The 20,458-nt window shown below is 39.5% G+C and overlaps 1 protein-coding gene across 1 annotated transcript in view; it reads right to left on the bottom strand.

The window, feature by feature from the left end:
- The window catches only part of Malrd1 (MAM and LDL receptor class A domain containing 1), a 642,532-nt gene that overhangs the window by 531,510 nt on the left and 90,564 nt on the right, over positions 1-20,458 (bottom strand). Inside the window, exon 10 of the mRNA XM_057787647.1 lies at positions 7,504-7,650. Within this exon, the coding sequence (XP_057643630.1) occupies positions 7,504-7,650 (147 nt within the window). The remainder of the gene's footprint in view (positions 1-7,503; positions 7,651-20,458) is intronic.

Genomic DNA, 20,458 nt, shown 5'->3' on the forward strand with positions numbered 1-20,458 from the left:
AGAGGTACTAATAGCCCTGCCTTTAAAATGGTTAACTCAGAAACCAATATGGGTTAAACAGTGGCCTCTAACAGAAGAAAAGCTGCAGGCTTTAGAACAGCTGGTATAAAAGCAACTAGATGCTCAGCATATTGAAGAATCTACCAGCCCTTGGAATTCTACTGAATTTGTTGTTTAAAAGAAATCTGGAGAATGAAGAATGGTGACAGATCTTAGAGATATCAGAAAGGTTACTCAAACTATGGGCCCTTTACAATATGGAATCCCTATGCCTTCTCTATTACCAAAAGGATGGTCTCCTACAGTTATTAATTTAAAAGATTGTTTCTTCCTATACCTTTATAAGAAAAGGATAGAGAAAAATTTGCCTTCATAGTGCCTACTTATAATGATTCTCAGCCTACTAGGAGATATCATGGAATGCTCAATAGCCCCACATTGTGCCAATACTTTGTAAGTCAGCCATTGGAAATAATACGTAAGCAATTTCCTAAACCTACAATTACATGGATGACATTCTGTTACCTAATTCAAATGCAGATACGTTAGAAAGAATATTTGAAGAAGTAAAGAAAGTTTTACCTAAAAGGGGATTACAAATTGCTCCTGAAAAGATTCAAAGAGGAGATTCTGCTAATTACCTAGGTTACAGAATAAGTTTGCAGAAAATTAGAACACAAAAGGCACAAATTAGGAGAGACCAGTTGCGGACTCTTAATGACTTTCAAAGATTGTTAGGAGACATTTCTCGTCTACGACCTGCTGTTGGTATAACACCTGATCTGATAATTCATTTAAATAAAACCTTAGGTGGTGACAAATACTTAAATGTCCCAGAGAATTAACAGCTGAAGCAGAAAAGGAATTGAAGATTGTTGAGGAGAAATTACAGAAGGCACATGTGGATAAGATGAATCAAAATCTTAATTGTATTCTAGTCATATTGCCTTCCAAAATTTCTACCACAGAAACTTTGATGCAGAGGAATGGTATTTTCTTATAATGGATCTTTTTAAATACATAAACCAGGTAAAAAAAATTAAAAACTTATGTGGAAATAGTCTCTGAATTAATTATAAAAAGTAAATTGAGACTTCATCAATTAGCAGGTATAGACCCAGGAGAGATTATAGTGCCTTTCACTACTGACAAAATAAAAAAGTTATGGGAAGACAATGAACCATGGCAAAGAGCTTCTGCTATTTTTTTTGGGGGGGGGTAAAAATTAATAGCAATTATCCCCAAAGCAATAGACTTAATCTTATAAAGAGTACTTCTTGGATCCTTCACTGAATTGTATGTGATGCACCAATAACTGGAGTCAGTACATTTTATACTGATGCAAATAAATCAAGGAATGCAGGTTACAAATCAGAAGAATTAAGTGAGGTGGAACAAAGCCTTTATAATTGTGTCCAGAAGGCAGAATTATATGTTATTCTTATGTTACTATGGGATTTTAAAGAACTTCTCAATATAGTTACTGGTTCACAATATGAAGAAAAAATTGCCTTGCATATTGAAACCACTGAATTTATATCAGATGATGCAGAATTAATTTCATTATTCTTTCAGGTACAAGACATAATCAGGAATAGGCTTTGTCCTATATACATAACACACATCCAATCCTATATGGGTCTGCCAGATCCTCTAGAACAAAGTAATGCAGAAATTGATCACTTATTGATTGGAAGTGTGCTACAGGCCTCAGAATTTTATTAAAAAACATCATGTCATAGTAAAGGTTTAAAGAAAGAGTTTTCTATTACATGACAACAAGGTAAGGAGATTATAAAGAGGTGTCCTACTTGCTTTTTCTATAACCAAACACCATTGCCTGCAGGGACTAACCCAAAGGGTACTCAAAGGAATAAGATGGATGTGTTCCACTTTATGGAATTTGGAAAATTAAAATATGTGCACCAAACTATACACATGTATTCAGGTTTTAAGTGGGAAACTGTCTTCAGCTCAGAAAAGGCTGACTCAGTAATCACACATTTATTAGAAATCATGCTCATCATGGGTATACCTGCACAAATAAAGGCAGACAATGGTCCAGCATATGTCTCTAAGAAAATGAAACCATTTTTGTTTGTTATAATATAAAGCATAGTACAGGTGTACCAAATAATCCTACAGGTCAAGCAGTTATAGAAAGGCCAAACTGAACTATAAAGGATATGCTAAACAAACAGAAAGGGATGGACAATAACCCCAGAAATAGATTGCATTATGCTTTATTAACCTTGAATTTTCTTAATGCTAATGAGAAAGGAACAATGGCAGTAGAGAGACATTGGAAAATAGAAAAATCTTCTGAATTGAATCAACCAGTGATTCAATTCAGGATGAATTGTCCTCAATTTCAAGGATGTGTTGACCTAACAGTGGAAACTAGGAGATGTGGTACATTGGAGAATGGGTTTTGCTCTTGTTTCCACAGAAGAAGAAAAACTATGGATGCCATCAAAATTAATAAAGATTCTCTTTGAAAAAGAGAAACCTCTTGAGAAAATGAAATGACAGCTCATCCACAATGGTGACAACGATATAGATGGTGAGGAAACCATATAGGGTTGGGGCAGGCTTTGACTCTTATCTTTACAAGAAAATCACATCTTCAAATATTCAAGAGACCCTAGATGTTTGGATGCTGACAGAAGGAAAAATAATTATCCAATAAGGATTATTAAGAAAAGGTAAAATTACTTATGTGGACAGGTAATCAAAACATATACATTTAACATATATAAAGGTGGCTTTGGAGTTGGACAATGGCTCTTTCTCTAAATCCAAGCATGTTGTTAAAGGGAACATTCAAAGTTTCTGCCTCATGTCAGGAGCCATCTGCTATGAGACAGAAGGAAGGCTTTAGAAAGAAATTTACTTTTTCTGTGCCTATTTTGTCTATATCATATTCTTAATTGAATGTATGTCTGTATAAATAATGTTTAAGTTTTCCACGATAAACAATAGAGTTTCCTACAGATCCTTATCCTGCAGTAATCTTTGAGGTTTCCAGGAAGAAGATGGGGCCCCACAGCAACAACTCCACTTAACTGAAATGACATCATGGTGCTTCCACAAGACTGGTTTTTGGATACCAGCTGATTACATGGTGCACCTTCTCATGACATTCTGGCCAGAACTTCAAATAAGAACTTTGGAGAAAACAAAAATACCCTATCAACCGCTCAGAAATTGCTTGCAATTATACTAGACAATAATCTTGAAACTTAACCATCATTTTACTTTTACGGGATTTCATAAAAAGAACATCACCCCAATGACAGCTGGAAAAAGATGACGTTCCCTCTCCTAACAAAGTTTGTCCTCAGGGTTGGGAACACCATTTAGGGATTGTTGATTTTTACTTGTATAAGGTAGAGGATTAGGGTGAAAACTATGTAGAATCTAAAAAAAAAAAGAAAGAAAAAGAAAAATCAAATGGGATAATAGATAATTTAATGTGAACTTATTCACATGAATAATAATACTGGATAAAAGAGTGAATACTTGTGAGCTATTATTTATGGATAATTTACATTGGTATAGTATTATATATTGATGCAAGCTCAAATTGTATTTGTTATTTATGTTTACAATATTTGTACACCTATGCAAAGTCTTTCTGTCAGATTGCATACACACATGTTTCTACCTCTGTTTAAAACATTTTGTGTATTGATACAACTTTTAGGATATATTTTCATATTGCATTATATATTTTTCATACCTGTGATCAAGATACTTATACATTGTTTACATTTTAAGGTCATTGTCCTAATTTGTTGCACATTTGTTTACAGATTATTTAATATTCTGACATGAAGTCTTAGTCTTTAAGTTATTCAGGTTTTAAATATTATAGGTCAATAGTTGTTCATGTTATATATATATATATATATATATATATATATAGTCAGATTAATTAGGTTCTTTAGATACATAGATTGTATTCTGCCTAGATAGGTAATCCTCAACCACTTTAAGGATCTGTAGAACATAGCATTTAAATAACTTAGGGTTCTGTTGACATGAGACATGATTGCTTTTGACAGCACCAATCTATTCCCGAGGGAATGTTCCACACTAAAGACACTCCACTCGGAGTTTGTTTTCTTCTTGGCAAAATTGGCCTGTGGGCAAGGAACCTCCCATGCCTTCACCACTGACAAAGCACATGGTATCAGGACTGGAGAAGTAGGACACAAGGAAAAGGACTGCCAAATCTTGCTAAGATGGTAAGATGTTTCTGAAAAATTTCCTGCCTCTGAAAATGGTCTGTCAGCTACACTAGGACATAGCTAAAGTTGGTTGCTTCAGCAATGCAAATGAGACTTTGGGTGATTGCTCAGGTAGCCAATTGTCTCTGTTATATACTGCTCGCTTTAGAAGCTGCTTGAATGTACTTACTGCCTACTCAAGTAATATTATCCCCTTCTCAGGCCTTCAATGGAGTTGACGACAACATAGTCATAGTTACTATGGTTTAGCTAAGCCTATTTCCAATGCAAGACTTAGAGTCTTTGGAATAGAATGTCTATTAAAACATTTATCATGTGTTCCTTGCTCAATATTGTTTATGTTGGTTGTAATTTTATATCTGATATCTGTTCCTATTGTATATAGTTTTGCATTGGGTTTGGATCACTCTTATTTAAACAAAAAGGGGAGGTAATAGAAAATCTTTGCCAACTGGTTATCTATAAGAGGTGGACCAAGTTAGAGTGTGACTTTTGGGGACCTAGATAAAAACAGCGAGTGGCCCATGTGCCCTCTCTCTGTGTGGTTCCCTCATAGCATAGCTTAGCTTGGACTTCTGGTTCCTGTATTATGCGTTTCCCCCTTGTAATAAATAAAAATATAATTATTTAATCTTTTATCTAGCATGGTTATTTCCTGAATCAAGCTAACTTCAACAAAGTCTCGCCGGATGATGGTAGTGCACGCCTTTAATCCCAGCACTCAGGAGGCAGAGGCAGGCGGATCTCGGTGAGTTCGAGACCAGTCTGGTCTACAGAGCTAGTTCCAGGACAGGCTCCAAAGCTACAGAGAAACCCTGTCTCGAAAAAAACCAAAAAAAAATAAAAATAAAATAAAATAAAATGTAAAAAAAAAAAAGGTCTCAACAGGTGCCTGTGGCTGGGTAAGGGAGCAGTATCAACTACAAAGCCACATCTGGTGGAGAGGAATCTTTCTATATCTTGATTTGTTTAGTGGTTACAGAACTGTGTAGTAAGAGCTGCGGGCCTGCTTTTCGTCCTGCCCGGCTCCTGCACAGCTAGCTTTACACCAGAAAAAGCAACACACAAACTGTATTCTTTTAAACACTGCTTGGCCTATTAGCTCTAGCCCTTACTGGCTAATTCTCATATCCCAATCAACCCACCTCTAATAATCTGTGTAGCATCAGTCTTACCAGGAAAGATTCAGCATGTCTGACCTGGAGGCTTGCTTCAGCGCGTCTGCCCGGGAGCACACTGGCATGGCGTCTGCCCCAGAGAGGAGAGGAAATGGCGTCTAAGCTCACTTCCTCTTCCTCCCCACATTCTGTTCTGTTTTCTCCACCCACCTATGTTCTAACCTATGAGGGCCAAGCAGTTTCTTTATTATTTAACCAATGACCTTCCTCCATCAGAACTGTGCCTAAGTTTTAAAACTCACTGTTCCCTTTGCTAAAAAAGACAGTACTTTACTATATTTCAATTGTAATTTCACACAAAACCACAAAGGCTTAATCATAATTTATAGTATATTGGAATGTCTGTGAGCTAAGTGCACATAAAAACTAAGTAAACATCTGTGACCTGTGCATGATTCTGTGAACAAACAGAAAGGTAGGAGGTAACCTATGAGCTTCTTTTTAGCATGTTTTAACAAGACAGTTATTAATGGACAAAGAGAAACAAAGGAAAAAGAATAAAAAGAAAATCACTAATCCACTATAAAAATAAACATAAATATCCGCACACTCTAGCATTGGGCCACTCTGCTTTCTTGTAAAACTGTACATAGTTCTGTGCACCTGTGTGAGGAAAGACTGGAGATGAGTTTTAAAAGCTGTAACTTACAAATGAAAGCTTCAAAACCAAACTGGAAGAGAGAGAGAGAGAGAGAGAGAGAGAGAGAGAGAGAGAGAGAGAGAGAGAGAGAGAGAGAGAGAGAGAGAAGAGAGAAAGAGAGAGAGAGTCATTTTAATGCTACTATCACAATGATGCAATGACACTAGTACCCAGGTCCTCCATTGGTGTTATCCCAGCATTTATATACATATGTGTGTGTGTGTGTGTGTGTGTGTGTGTGTGTGTGTGTGTGTGTGTGTATGCTTTCTGGCTTTAGCTATCAGATTCTGACTAACTACCTCAACCACTAAGATCACAGCATCTACCACATGCACCTAGCTCTGTCCAAGCTATTGGCTTAATGATTGGCCTGGGTACAGAAAAAGGAACAATGCATATCAACATACAAAGAAAACTGATACTTATATCTATTTTAAACTTTAAGCTTAAGTCACTGTAGCATTGAATATTAAGGGGGATGCTAAGGCTTACTGGCTAAAAAAGCAAAATGTCAAGAACTTACTGTACCTGTCAACAATAAACCTGTTTAATACTTGTAGTCCACAGTCTTCCTCCCTGATTACTTCCAATGTTCCACCAAACTCATGTTCCAAAGATCATAATTGAAAATTCTGCTGAGATTTGTGTTTGGCATACTTCTTTATAGGTCTCAAAGGAGAAGCAGGATAATTCCCAGAGAGGAAATTTTCAAAGTCCTAAGTACTCTCTCCTCTCCTCTTCTGCCATGTCTAATCATATGCATGTCTCAAACAGAAATTCTAACAATGTTCCCATCCCCCTTCAAGATGTTTCCTTGGTTGAAACATTTTTCTATACATGTTTAGATCATGAAAATGATCTCGACCTCCAACTGTGTGATGACAAAGTTAATGCAATATTGGGTGTGTGTTCCTTGCCATAGAAATGTAAACAAAACAAAGAACTAGAGAGCAAGGCTGTTATGTGTGCCTGAGAGTGTCACAGAGCACTTTCAGAATAATGCAGGTAGTTATGAGGATATGCAGAACCTATAATGATGTCTTGTAGTGTATAGTTTAGAGGATTTTCAGGTTTTATAGTGCTGAATCCTTGTTCTCTGTTTCCACATAGAAGATGAGACTATTTTTTCTTTCTGTTTTGCAAGACTTGGAATGCTTAAAGGAAGGAAGCAAGCCTCTGCACAATCCATCAGAAGTGTTACCTCCCTCTTTACATCATCACTATAGTATTTTTCAAATGCAACCATAAAATTGATGGTTGACATAAGCATGCTCCTTTCAAAACACCCAATTCGTTATTAATTATTAATCAGGTCTCAGGGTTTAAGACAAGAAGAACAATGCTTCATTTAGTCTGCAGTTAGAAATGAAAGCACACAGCATCAGCATTTCAACATGCATGAAAACACCTTTAAAAGAGAAGGATGCCTTACCGCGGTTGGTGTCCTCTGTGTGGCCAGCCCCAGGAAATGAGTGTTCTCCACTGCTCAGCCCTTCCACCACCTCCCAGTGGCAGTCTTCTGTGGAAAATGGTTCCCAGCCACAGAAACCAGACTCGAAGTCCCAGGTGAGGTGACTTGCTGTGATGTATGGAGAAGGAAACATGGAAAGGTAAAGACAGGTTTGTCTTTATGAGCAGATATTTTTGCTTTTTTAATGCAATTCTCCCTAAATAAAGAGAAAGCAACTACAAAGAAGTTAAAAAACAAACAAACAAACAAACAAAGAACTTACATGAACTGACCTAACAAGGGAGCATAGTTCACCCCTCCATCACCTGAAACTGATTCCTCTTGGGTATTCTTTCCTTTCATAGATTCTGGACAGTTTTGAAGGTGTGGTCATGGATAAGAAGTAACGCCCCTCACAGGGACTCTATTTTGCTATTGTCACAACCATGCAGACCTATAAACTAGCTGTGGCGTCTCTCCTTGGCCATACATAAAATATTCTTTGGTCGTTCCTTGTGAGCTTAGCTAGCTGTAGGCCACTTCACATCTCTTCTAAGTCAGGAAATGAAGTGTAAAATAAGATATAAAATATATACTTGATCTCCAAAATGTGTTTTAAAGTTGTAAAGTCTTGGCTGTTACCTTAACCTTCCCACTTATTTCTAAGGCATCTCCCAATTTGCAGAGATATTTCCCCTAAAACAAAAATCCTATCCCATAAAGTGACAACCTTTCTGGTTTCATCCGGAATTGCCTCCATTTTATCCTTGCTGTCTGAGCATAATAACTCAGGCCACTCATTTCCTCTTGCTTTCCCTAACTGGGTAAAATGCTCAGTCTTAGTATTTAGGGTTATCAGTTACATACTGTTGCCCAAAGGAAGAAAGTCCATATACATAATCCTTCTCATTGTAGCAGCTGGCTGCTACTGATGCCATCCTACTAATTACCTGCAAGCCAATGTGTGAAAATGGAGGAAGTCACAACATCTCTGAATCCCCAAACCTTTGAGCAGATAATAAGATGCAAAACTTTTCATGGTAAAAATGACAATAAGTTTTATAAATGTTAAAATTGTGTACAGAACAAAATTTGGAATCAGGTCTTTTATCATCCAAATTTTTTATCAGTTAAAAAGTTGGACTAGGGGGGCTGGAGAGATGGCTCAGAGGTTAAGAGCATTGCCTGCTCTTCCAAAGGTCCTGAGTTCAATTCCCAGCAACCACATGGTGGCTTACAACCATCTGTAATGAGGTATGGTGCCCTCTTCTGGCCTTCAGGCATACACGCAGACAGAATATATACATAATAAATAAATAAATATTTAAAAAAAAAAGTTAGACTAGGGAAATGGCTCAGTAGGAAATGTGCTTCTGATAAAGCATGAGGGCTTTAGTTTGGAACCCAGCACACGTGAAAAGGCCGGCATGGCAGCGTGCCTCTGTAATTCCAATCCTAGTTGGGTGGAAGATCCATGGAGCTGGCTGGCCAGTCTAACCTTATTCCGTGAGTCCCAGGTTCAGGGAAGAGACACTACACTTGAGAAGAGTAGTGTTTTGTGTTTTAATATCATCAGAATGTTCATAGATGAAGCCAGAACACCTCAACAACATGTCTTCCAGATTCCATCTGGAGGTCAACAATACAGTTTCTCTCGAATTAAGTTTTTAGACAAACAAAACAAGGAAACAAGGTATACAGTAATAGAGGAAAACACACCACACATATCCAAGCATCCGCAGGCACAGATGCACACACATATACATTTACCACACACAAATAAAATAAATGCATAAATAAAAATAAGTATCAACTATTATGCTGTGTGCAGAACAGTAAACATTCACTATTCTTTGGAAATTAAAGCTAATTTTTAAGAATCTATCACCAGAAAGGTTTGGGAAAGCAAAAGTATGTTGTAATCTCTGTGAAAACATAGTAAACCACTCGGGTGATTTTATTGATGACATTTGTTCCAGTACACTTACAAGGAATTTTTTTTTTACAAAACAATTATTTTCAACCTTAGTTGTTGTATAGTGTAAAAACCAATTTTACTTCATTATATTGACATTTTTCATTAATAATGGCTCCCCTACATATTTCAAAAAGTTTCAGGTGAAGTAATAAATATCAGAAGAAAGCAAGGTCAATGATATAATGACAGCTTGGCATACTAAGTGTGCTAAATGCTATACATGTGTAAAATTAAAATGACATACCTCTGCCATAAATAAAGTACATTAATTATAAGCATAATTTTGCCTATTTGGTCACCTTCCTTGCTGTAATTATGGGGTACTTTTCACTACTTCTAAATGGAATGCATGACATTCTTCACAGTTTCAAAGAAATTTCTCTCCCAGTTAGTTTGTTAGAATAATGTTTTCAGATGCTGATGATACTTTTTCTTAAGTGTTTCACTATAGTATAATAAAGGCACACGAAAAAAATTGATAAGTATGTGGTTCAAAAAAGTAAAATATGCTCTTTGGACACATAACACCATCCAGCTCAGTCTGTCTGGCGCTGGGGGCAAACCCTCAGGGCAAGTAGGCAGGCGAGACCTCCTTTGTCTCACTGGCCCGCCTGCACCAACCAAGGTAGGCGCTTTGTTTAGGAACTACCCAACCTGCACGGAGATCTGATCTCGGCACCAGGAGAGACAGCAGGGCAGTGAGTTTGTGACCAGTGGCGGCGGAAGCAGCCCTGGACAGGGAACTCTGAAGTTCCTCATCCCCTCCCTATACTCCCCGGGCTCCCTGCAGGGGCTCTACCCCCCCATACTGCCTCTCTCTTCTTGTCCCACCCAGCTTGCATCCAGAACCCTTCTTCCTTCTGTCCCCTTTCCTCTTTGGGCACATAACACCATCCAGCTCAGTCTGTCTGGCGCTGGGGGCAAACCCTCAGGGCAAGTAGGAAGGCGAGACCTCCTTTGTCTCACTGGCCCGCCTGCACCAACCAAGGTAGGCGCTTTGTTTAGGAACTACCCAACCTGCACGGAGATCTGATCTCGGCACCAGGAGAGACAGCAGGGCAGTGAGTTTGTGACCAGTGGCGGCGGAAGCAGCCCTGGACAGGGAACTCTGAAGTTCCTCATCCCCTCCCTATACTCCCCGGGCTCCCTGCAGGGGCTCTACCCCCCCATACTGCCTCTCTCTTCTTGTCCCACCCAGCTTGCATCCAGAACCCTTCTTCCTTCTGTCCCCTTTCCTCTTTGGGCACATAACACCATCAAGCTCAGTCTGTCTGGCGCTGGGGGCAAACCCTCAGGGCAAGTAGGAAGGCGAGACCTCCTTTGTCTCACTGGCCCGCCTGCACCAACCAAGGTAGGCGCTTTGTTTAGGAACTACCCAACCTGCACGGAGATCTGATCTCGGCACCAGGAGAGACAGCAGGGCAGTGAGTTTGTGACCAGTGGCGGCGGAAGCAGCCCTGGACAGGGAACTCTGAAGTTCCTCATCCCCTCCCTATACTCCCCGGGCTCCCTGCAGGGGCTCTACCCCCCCATACTGCCTCTCTCTTCTTGTCCCACCCAGCTTGCATCCAGAACCCTTCTTCCTTCTGTCCCCTTTCCTCTTTGGGCACATAACACCATCCAGCTCAGTCTGTCTGGCGCTGGGGGCAAACCCTCAGGGCAAGTAGGCAGGCGAGACCTCCTTTGTCTCACTGGCCCGCCTGCACCAACCAAGGTAGGCGCTTTGTTTAGGAACTACCCAACCTGCACGGAGATCTGATCTTGGCACCAGGAGAGACAGCAGGGCGGTGAGTTTGTGACCAGTGGCGGCAGAAGCAGCCCTGGACAGGGAACTCTGAAGTTCCTCATCCCCCTCCCTATACTCCCCGGGCTCCCTGCAGAGGCTCTACCCCCCCCCATACTGCCTCTCTCTTCTTCTCCCACCCAGCTTGCATCCAGAACCCTTCTTCCTTCTGTCCCCTTTCCTCTTTGGGCACATAACACCATCCAGCTCAGTCTGTCTGGCGCTGGGGGCAAATCCTCAGGGCAAGTAGGCAGGCGAGACCTCCTTTGTCTCACTGGCCCGCCTGCACCAACCAAGGTAGGCGCTTTGTTTAGGAACTACCCAACCTGCACGGAGATCTGATCTCAGCACCAGGAGAGACAGCAGGGCGGTGAGTTTGTGACCAGTGGCGGCGGAAGCAGCCCTGGACAGGGAACTCTGAAGTCCCTCATCCCCCTCCCTATACTCCCCGGGCTCCCTGCAGGGGCTCTACCCCCCCATACTGCCTCTCTCTTCTTGTCCCACCCAGCTTGCATCCAGAACCCTTCTTCCTTCTGTCCCCTTTCCTCTTTGGGCACATAACACCATCCAGCTCAGTCTGTCTGGCGCTGGGGGCAAATCCTCAGGGCAAGTAGGCAGGCGAGACCTCCTTTGTCTCACTGGCCTGCCTGCAACAAGCAAGGAGAGACATCACTATAACACCAGGAGACTAGCACTGCAGAGAGCCATCACTGGGAAGGTACATCAGTAGGCAAGGAGACCTGATCTGGTAAAAGAAGATCCAGAGGGGAGCATTCGGAGAAAGAGATGGGCAGGCGCCAATGCAAGAATTCACCTAACAATCTGAAAAACTATATGAAACCACCAGAACCCAGCGACCTCCCAACAGGTGGACATGAACACCTTAATCATGAAGAAGTAGATAAAATTGACTTTATGAAAGTGATTGACGCCCTTAAACAACATGTAAAAAATGCCCTTATAGAAATGGATGAGAAGTATAACAGAAAGTTTGAAGAATTGAGTAAATCAGTGAATGATACCCTAGGAAACCAAGGAAAAACAATCAAACAGATAATGGAAACAGTTCAAGACTTAAAAACTGAAATGGAGGCAAAGAAGAAAACACAAACAGAAGGTCAGCTGGACAGGGAAAATCTAGGTAAACGAATAGAGACTACAGAAGCAAGCATAACCAACAGAATACAAGAGATAGAAGAAAGAATCTCAGATTCTGAAGATACCATAGAGAAAATAAACACGCTGATCAAAGAAAACAGCAAGGCCAACAAATTCTCATCACAAAACATTCAGGAAATATGGGACACAATAAAAAGACCAAACCTAAGAATAATAGGAATAGAAGAAGGAGAAGAAGCGCAGCTCAACGGTCCAGAAAATATATTTAATAAAATTATAGAAGAAAACTTTCCCAACCTAAAGAAAGATATACCTATGAAGATTCAAGAAGCATACAGAACACCGAATAGGCTGGATCAAAAAAAAACATCCTCTCGCCATATAATAATCAAAACACAAAGCATACAGAATAAAGAAAGAATACTAAGAGCAGCAAAGGAAAAAGGCCAAGTTACTTATAAAGGTAAACCTATCAGACTTACACCTGACTTCTCTATGGAAACCATGAAAGCCAGAAGGTCCTGGATAGATGTACTGCAGAAACTAAGAGACCATGGATGCAAGCCCAGACTACTATACCCAGCCAAGCTTTCGTTCACTATAAATGGAGAAAACAAAATTTTCCAGGATAAAAACAAATTTAAACAATACGTAGCCACAAATCCAGCCTTACAGAAAGTAATAGAAGGAAAATCACTAACCAAGGAGTCCAACAATGACCACAATATCTCAGACAACTAGAGACCCTTCACCAGCGCAACACAAAGAAGGGGAACACACAAAATTTCCAACTTAAAAAATGACCGGAGTTAACAACCACTGGTCATTAATATCACTTAATGTCAATGGACTCAACTCTCCTATAAAAAGGCACAGACTAAGAGATTGGATACGAAAACAGGATCCAACATTCTGCTGTTTACAAGAAACACACCTCAACCACAAAGACAGGCACCTACTCAGAATAAAGGGTTGGGATAAGGCTTATCAAGTAAATGGACCTAAGAAACAAGCAGGGGTGGCCATACTAATTTCTAACAAAGTTGACTTCAAACTTAAATCAATCAGGAGAGATGGAGAGGGACATTTTCTACTCATAACAGGAACAATTCATCAGGATGAAGTCTCAATCCTGAATATCTATGCCCCTAATATAAAAGCACCCACGTACGTAAAAGAAACATTGTTAAAACTCAAGGCAGCCATCAAACCACACACATTAATAGTAGGAGACTTTAATACTCCTCTCTCACCAATGGACAGGTCAAGTAGACAGAAACCTAACAGAGAAATAAGAGAATTAATGGAGGTAATGAATCAAATGGACTTAACAGACATCTATAGAATATTCCACCCAAATAGGAAAGAATATACCTTCTTCTCTGCAGCTCATGGAACCTTCTCAAAAATCGACCACATACTCGGTAACAAAGCAAACATCCACAGTTACAAAAAAATATTAATAACCACCTGTATCTTATCAGATCACCATGGATTAAAGCTAGAATTCTGCAACAATGCTACCCCCAGAAAGCCTACAAACTCATGGAAACTGAATAGTCAACTACTGAACCATTCCTGGATTAAGGAAGAAATAAAGAAAGAAATTAAACTCTTCCTTGAAGACAATGAAAATAAAGAAACAACATACTCAAACCTATGGGACACTATGAAAGCAGTTCTGAGAGGAAAGTTCATAGCACTAACTGCCCACTTAAAGAAAACAGAGAAAGCACACATTGGAGACTTAACAGCCCACCTGAAAGCTCTAGAAAAAAAAGAAGCAGACTCACCTAGAAGGGGTAGAAGACTGGAAATAATCAAACTGAGGGCTGAAATCAACAAAATAGAGACACAGAAAACAATTGAAAGAATCAATGAATCAAAAAGCTGGTTCCTGGAGAAAATCAACAAGATTGATAAACCCCTATCCAAACTAATCAAACGGCAGAGAGAGAATTTGCAAATTAATAAGATCAGAAATGAAAAGGGAGACATAACCACAGACACAGAGGAAATTCAGAGAATCATTAGATCTTACTACAAAGGCTTGTATGCCACAAAACTGGAAAATGTAAAAGAAATGGACGCTTTTTTAGATAAATACCATTTACCAAAGTTAAACCAGGACCAGGTGAACAACCTAAATAGACCGGTTAGTCGTGAAGAATTAGAAGCTGTTATCAAAAACCTCCCTTCCAAAAAAAGTCCAGGACCAGATGGTTTCAATGCAGAATTCTACCAGAACTTCCAAGAAGACCTAATACCTATTCTCCTTAATGTATTTCACAATATAGAAACAGAAGAGTCATTGCCAAATTCCTTTTATGAAGCTACAGTAACTCTGATACCAAAACCACACAAAGACACAACCAAGAAAGAGAATTACAGGCCAATCTCACTCATGAACATCGACGCAAAAATCCTCAACAAAATTCTGGCAAACCGAATCCAAGAACACATTAGAAAAATTATCCATTATGATCAAGTAGGCTTCATACCAGAGATGCAGGGCTGGTTTAACATACGCAAATCTATCAATGTAATCCATCATATAAATAAAATGAAAGAAAAAAACCATATGATCGTTTCATTAGATGCTGAAAAAGCATTTGACAAAATTCAACATCCCTTTATGATAAAAGTCTTGGAGAGATTAGGGATACAAGGGTCATACCTAAATATAATTAAAGCTATATACAGCAAGCCGACAGCTAATATCAAATTAAATGGAGAGAAACTTAAAGCCATCCCACTAAAATCAGGAACACGCCAAGGCTGTCCACTCTCTCCATACCTCTTCAATATAGTTCTCGAAGTTTTAGCAATAGCAATAAGACAACATAAGGGGATAAAGGGGATTCAAATTGGAAAGGAAGAAGTTAAACTTGCATTATTTGCAGATGATATGATAGTGTACATGAGCGACCCCAAAAACTCCTCCAAAGAACTCCTACAGCTGATAAACGCCTTTAGTAATGTGGCAGGATACAAGATCAACTCCAAAAAATCAGTCGCCCTCTTATACACAAAGGATCTGGAAGCAGAGAGAGAAATAAGAGAATCATCACCTTTCACGATAGCCACAAACAGCATAAAATATCTTGGGGTAACTCTAACCAAGGAAGTGAAAGATCTATTTGACAAAAACTTTAAGGCATTGAAGAAAGAAATTGAAGAGGATACCAGAAAATGGAAGGATCTCCCTTGCTCTTGGATTGGGAGAATCAACATAGTAAAAATGGCAATTCTACCAAGGGCAATTTATAGATTCAATGCAATCCCCATTAAAATCCCATCAAAATTCTTCACAGATCTTGAAAGGACAATAATCAACTTTATATGGAGAAACAAAAAACCCAGGATAGCCAAAACAATCTTATACAATAAAGGAACTTCTGGAGGCATTACCATCCCTGACTTCAAACTCTATTACAGAGCTACAGTAATGAAAACAGCGTGGTACTGGCATAAAAACAGAGAAGTCGACCAATGGAATCGTATAGAAGACCCGGATTTTAACCCACAAACCTATGAACAACTGATTTTTGATAAAGGAGCTAAAAGTATACAATGGAAGAAAGAAAGCATCTTCAACAAATGGTGCTGGCACAATTGGATGTCAACCTGTAGAAGAATGAAAATAGACCCATATCTATCACCATGCACAAAACTCAAGTCCAAATGGATCAAAGACCTCAATATCAATCTGAACACACTGAACCTGATAGAAGAGAAAATGGGAAGTACCCTACAACATATGGGCACTGGAGATCGCTTCCTATGTATAACCCCAGCAGCACAGACATTAAGGACAACATTGAATAAATGGGACCTCCTGAAACTGAGAAGCTTCTGTAAAGCAAAGGACACTGTCATTAAGACAAAAAGGCAGCCTACTGACTGGGAGAAGATCTTCACCAACCCTGCAACAGACAAAGGTCTGATCTCCAAAATATATAAAGAACTCAAGAAACTAGACTTTAAAATGATAATTAACCCAATTAAAAAATGGGGCACTGAACTGAACAGAGAATTCTCAACAGAAGAAGTTAAAATGGCCAAAAGATACTTAAGGTCATGCTCAACCTCCTTAGCGATCAGAGAAATGCAAATCAAAACAACTTTGAGATATCATCTTACACCTGTCAGAATGGCTAAAATCAAAAACACCAAGGATAGCCTTTGCTGGAGAGGTTGTGGAGAAAGGGGTACCCTCATCCATTGCTGGTGGGACTGCAAACTTGTGCAACCACTTTGGAAATCAGTGTGGCGGTTTCTCAGAAAAATTGGGATCAACCTACCCCTGGACCCAGCAATACCACTCTTGGGAATATACCCAAGAGATGCCCTATCATATGACAAAAGCATTTGTCCAACTATGTTCATAGCAGCATTATTTGTAATAGCCAGAACCTGGAAGCAACCTAGATGCCCTTCAATGGAAGAATGGATGAAGAAAGTGTGGAATATATACACATTAGAGTACTACTCTGCGGTAAAAAACAATGACTTCTCGAATTTTGCATGCAAATGGATGGAAATAGAAAATACGATCCTTAGTGAGGTAACCCAGACCCAAAAAGAAGAACATGGGATGTACTCACTCATAATTGGTTTCTAGCCATGGATAGGGGCCACTGAGTCTATAATTTGTGATCCTAAAGAAGCTAAACAAGAGGGTAAACCCAAGGGAAAACATATAGATATCCTCCCAGCTATGGGAAATAGTCATGACTGATGGGCAAAAAATTGGAATCTTGGGGGTGGGGTGGGATGGGGATGAGGGGTGATGGGGAGAGAAAAGTGTGAAGGAGAGGATGAGGGGAACTGGGGGAATCGGGGTGAATGGGGATAAAGAAAGGTTGGATAGGGGAGCAGGGAAACTCATACCTTAGGTAAGGGAGCCACCTAAGGGGTGACAAGAGACTTGAACTTGGAATGGCTACCAGATGCCCAGGGCAATGTCCCCAGTTAGTTCATTGGGGCACCTGAGGATAGGGAACCTGAAATGAACCTATCCTATAATCTTACTGATGAATATCTTGCATATCGCCATAGAACCTTCATCTAGCGATGGATGGAGATAGAGCCAGAGACCCACACTGGAGCACCGGACTGAGCTCCCAAGGTTATAATGAGGAGCAGAAGGAGAGAGAACATGAACAAGGAAGTCAGGACCATGAGGGGTGCACCCAACCACTGAGACAGTGGGGCCGATCTATTGGGAGCTCACCAAGGTCAGCTGGACTGCTACTGAAAAAAACATGGGATAAAACCGGACTCTCGGAATGTGGCGGACAATGAGAGCTGACGAGAGGCCAAGGAGAATGGCACAGGAACTTTCATCTGGCGATGGATCGAGAGAGAGACAGAGACCCAATTTGGATCAACCGTCTGAGCTCTTAAGGTCCAAATGAAGAGCAGAAGGAGGGAGAACATGAGCAAGGAAATCAGGACCACGAGGCGTGCACCCACCCACAGTGACAGTGGAACTGATCTATTGGGAGCTCTCCAAGGCCAGCTGGACTGGGACTGAATAAGCATGGGTTGAAACTGGACTCTCTGAACATGGCGGACAATGAAGGCTGATGAGAAGCCAAGGACAATGGCACTAGGTTTCGATCCTAATACATGAACTGGCTTTGTGGGAGCTTAGCCTGTTTTGATGCTCACCTTCCTGGGCCTGGATGGAAGTGGGAGGACCTTGGTCTTCCTGTAGGGCAGGGAATTTGGACTGCTCTTCAGTAGTGAGAGGGAGGGGGAATGGACTGGGGGGAGGAGAAGAGGAGTGGGGATAGGGGAGGGGAGAGGGGGGAGGGGGCAATGTGTGGGAGGAGGGGAGGGAAATGGGAAACGGGGAGCAGTTGGAAATTTTAATTAAAAAAAAGAATAAAAAAAATATATATAAAAAAAAAAAAAAAAAAGTAAAATATTTATGAATCTTTTGCTTCAGTTTTTAATGATACACAAAGAAATATTGTATGGGAGCTAATACGGACATCTTATTTAGTGACTACATATTAGGTTCTAATAAGGGTATATCATAATTATGAAGTTGATATTTATGAATCCCACAAGGACCAAAGCTCTGTAACTCACATACAATTGAGTACAGTAGACCTCTTACTCATAGGGGTATATCAGTATCCGGAAATGTGCCTATGGATTTCACAAGTCTATAAATCTCACTCATCAAAGTAGAATTGTTTAAAATTGATTTACTTCATGTTGTTTAGCATAGCCAAGGTTTATCTGTGCTGCATTGTGTCTTCAAATTTGATAAGTTTTATGTGACATATGCTTAGGAATATAGCGACTATCTTAGGATATTCTTGATACACATATTTCAATAATTTTGTTATAAATATTTAAATTATTCAATAAGATGGAAGATAACATAAAAGGATAATGAAGTAGAAAAGATGGAAATAGGAAGGTAAAGAAAGAGGGAGAAAGGAAAAAAGAGTAAGGGGAGAACAAAAGGGAGAGGAGACAAGGGGAGAAAGAAGATAAACGATCCAGATTTTTTTCTCAGCTGTCAAAATAGAAGAGGCAGGCGGATTTCTGTGAATTCGAGGCCAGCCTGGTCTATAAGAGCTAGTTCCAGGAATGGCTCCAAAGCTACAGAGAAACCCTGTCTTGAAAAAAAAAAAAAACTTTTCTTGTGCCCATACGATACTATAGTTAAATATGCATGCCAGGCGTATTGATGCATAATTGAATAAATTTAAAGATTTAGAGATGTGAAACACAGTGATTGTTACATGTACATATTACAAAATGCTGATGACAAGAAAGGTAGGTAACACATCATTTGTGATATTCTATGAGTGATAGGAACATTTAATTCTACTCTCATTGTTTTAGTGAATTTTACATCTTCATAATCATAAGGTGCAGTGACCATTCTCTAATTGGATCATCTTACCTATGGGGTCTGTGTCCTTGTCCTCACCGCTTGTAAACACTGTCTTCCCCTTCCTTTGAGGAAGAGCATATACAGGTACAATCACACAGTACGTACATTCCTAAGCAGAACCCGCTCTAGAATCATTCTTGTTACACATACTAGCTGTGCCTTTGTTTTGATTCCTCAATAAACTTTACAAAAATCTCTCATTACTTTCAGTCTTCATTTCCCCTGGCAGTGAATAAGGTTGTTTTATTTTTGCTATTATGTAGAAAGTTTCAATGAACATGGGGAAACAAATACATTTGAATATTAACTGTGTTTATTTATACAAGATTATAATAAATGACAAAATCTCTGCTTTGGTATTATAATTGTGTTTTTAAGTGAAATTATGAGGGCTTGGGGTTCTCTATTGTTGGAGGCTATGAAGTACTTTGCCTTTAGTTTGTAGTCAGCTTTAATATGCCGTTTGTTTCTTCCCTAAGCAGTCTTCATTTTTAGAAACATGACATTTCAGTAAAAAAAAAATGTACAAAATTAATAGTAAAATATCAGTTAATGGTTCAGGGATGCATTTGATGTAGGAGCCCGGTTAAAGTGGGGAGGGAGTTGTCAAAGAAGCATTTACCGAAGGGAAAAAATAGAAGATAAACTTCCAAATGAACAATTAAAAAGGAATGTATTTTCTCTCAGTCTTTGAAATTAAAAATAAGGAGCTCCAGTGGCGCAATCGGTTAGCGCGCGGTACTTATATGAAATTAAAAATAATAGAAACTTTTAGAAACGTGAATGTCCCCCAAAAATAAACTTTCTATCAAATGTTCAAATAAAACATGATGAAATGAATTTTATATACATTAGAGAAAATAAATTCTCCTTATTCTCTTTGATAGCAAAAGAAAAGCAAGTGCAAAGCCCACTGAGATCACACTGGTTAGAAGATTATATGGCTGGAAGAGCTAATTGAACTTCTGTTTATAATTAGACCCACCTGGGAGTATTCTTTTGTTTGCCCATTTTCTTCTCCCAGTGTCCCCAATGACTTTAATAAAGTCTTCACTGGACCATCAAAAAAAGCATGTTGTATAAAAGATCTTTTCATTACAGAGTGGAATTTATCTTATTGCAGTATTTCCCCCTA

Source organism: Chionomys nivalis, chromosome 13 (genome assembly GCF_950005125.1).
Source record: "Chionomys nivalis chromosome 13, mChiNiv1.1, whole genome shotgun sequence".
In the NCBI taxonomy this organism is placed as follows: Eukaryota; Metazoa; Chordata; class Mammalia; order Rodentia; family Cricetidae; genus Chionomys; species Chionomys nivalis.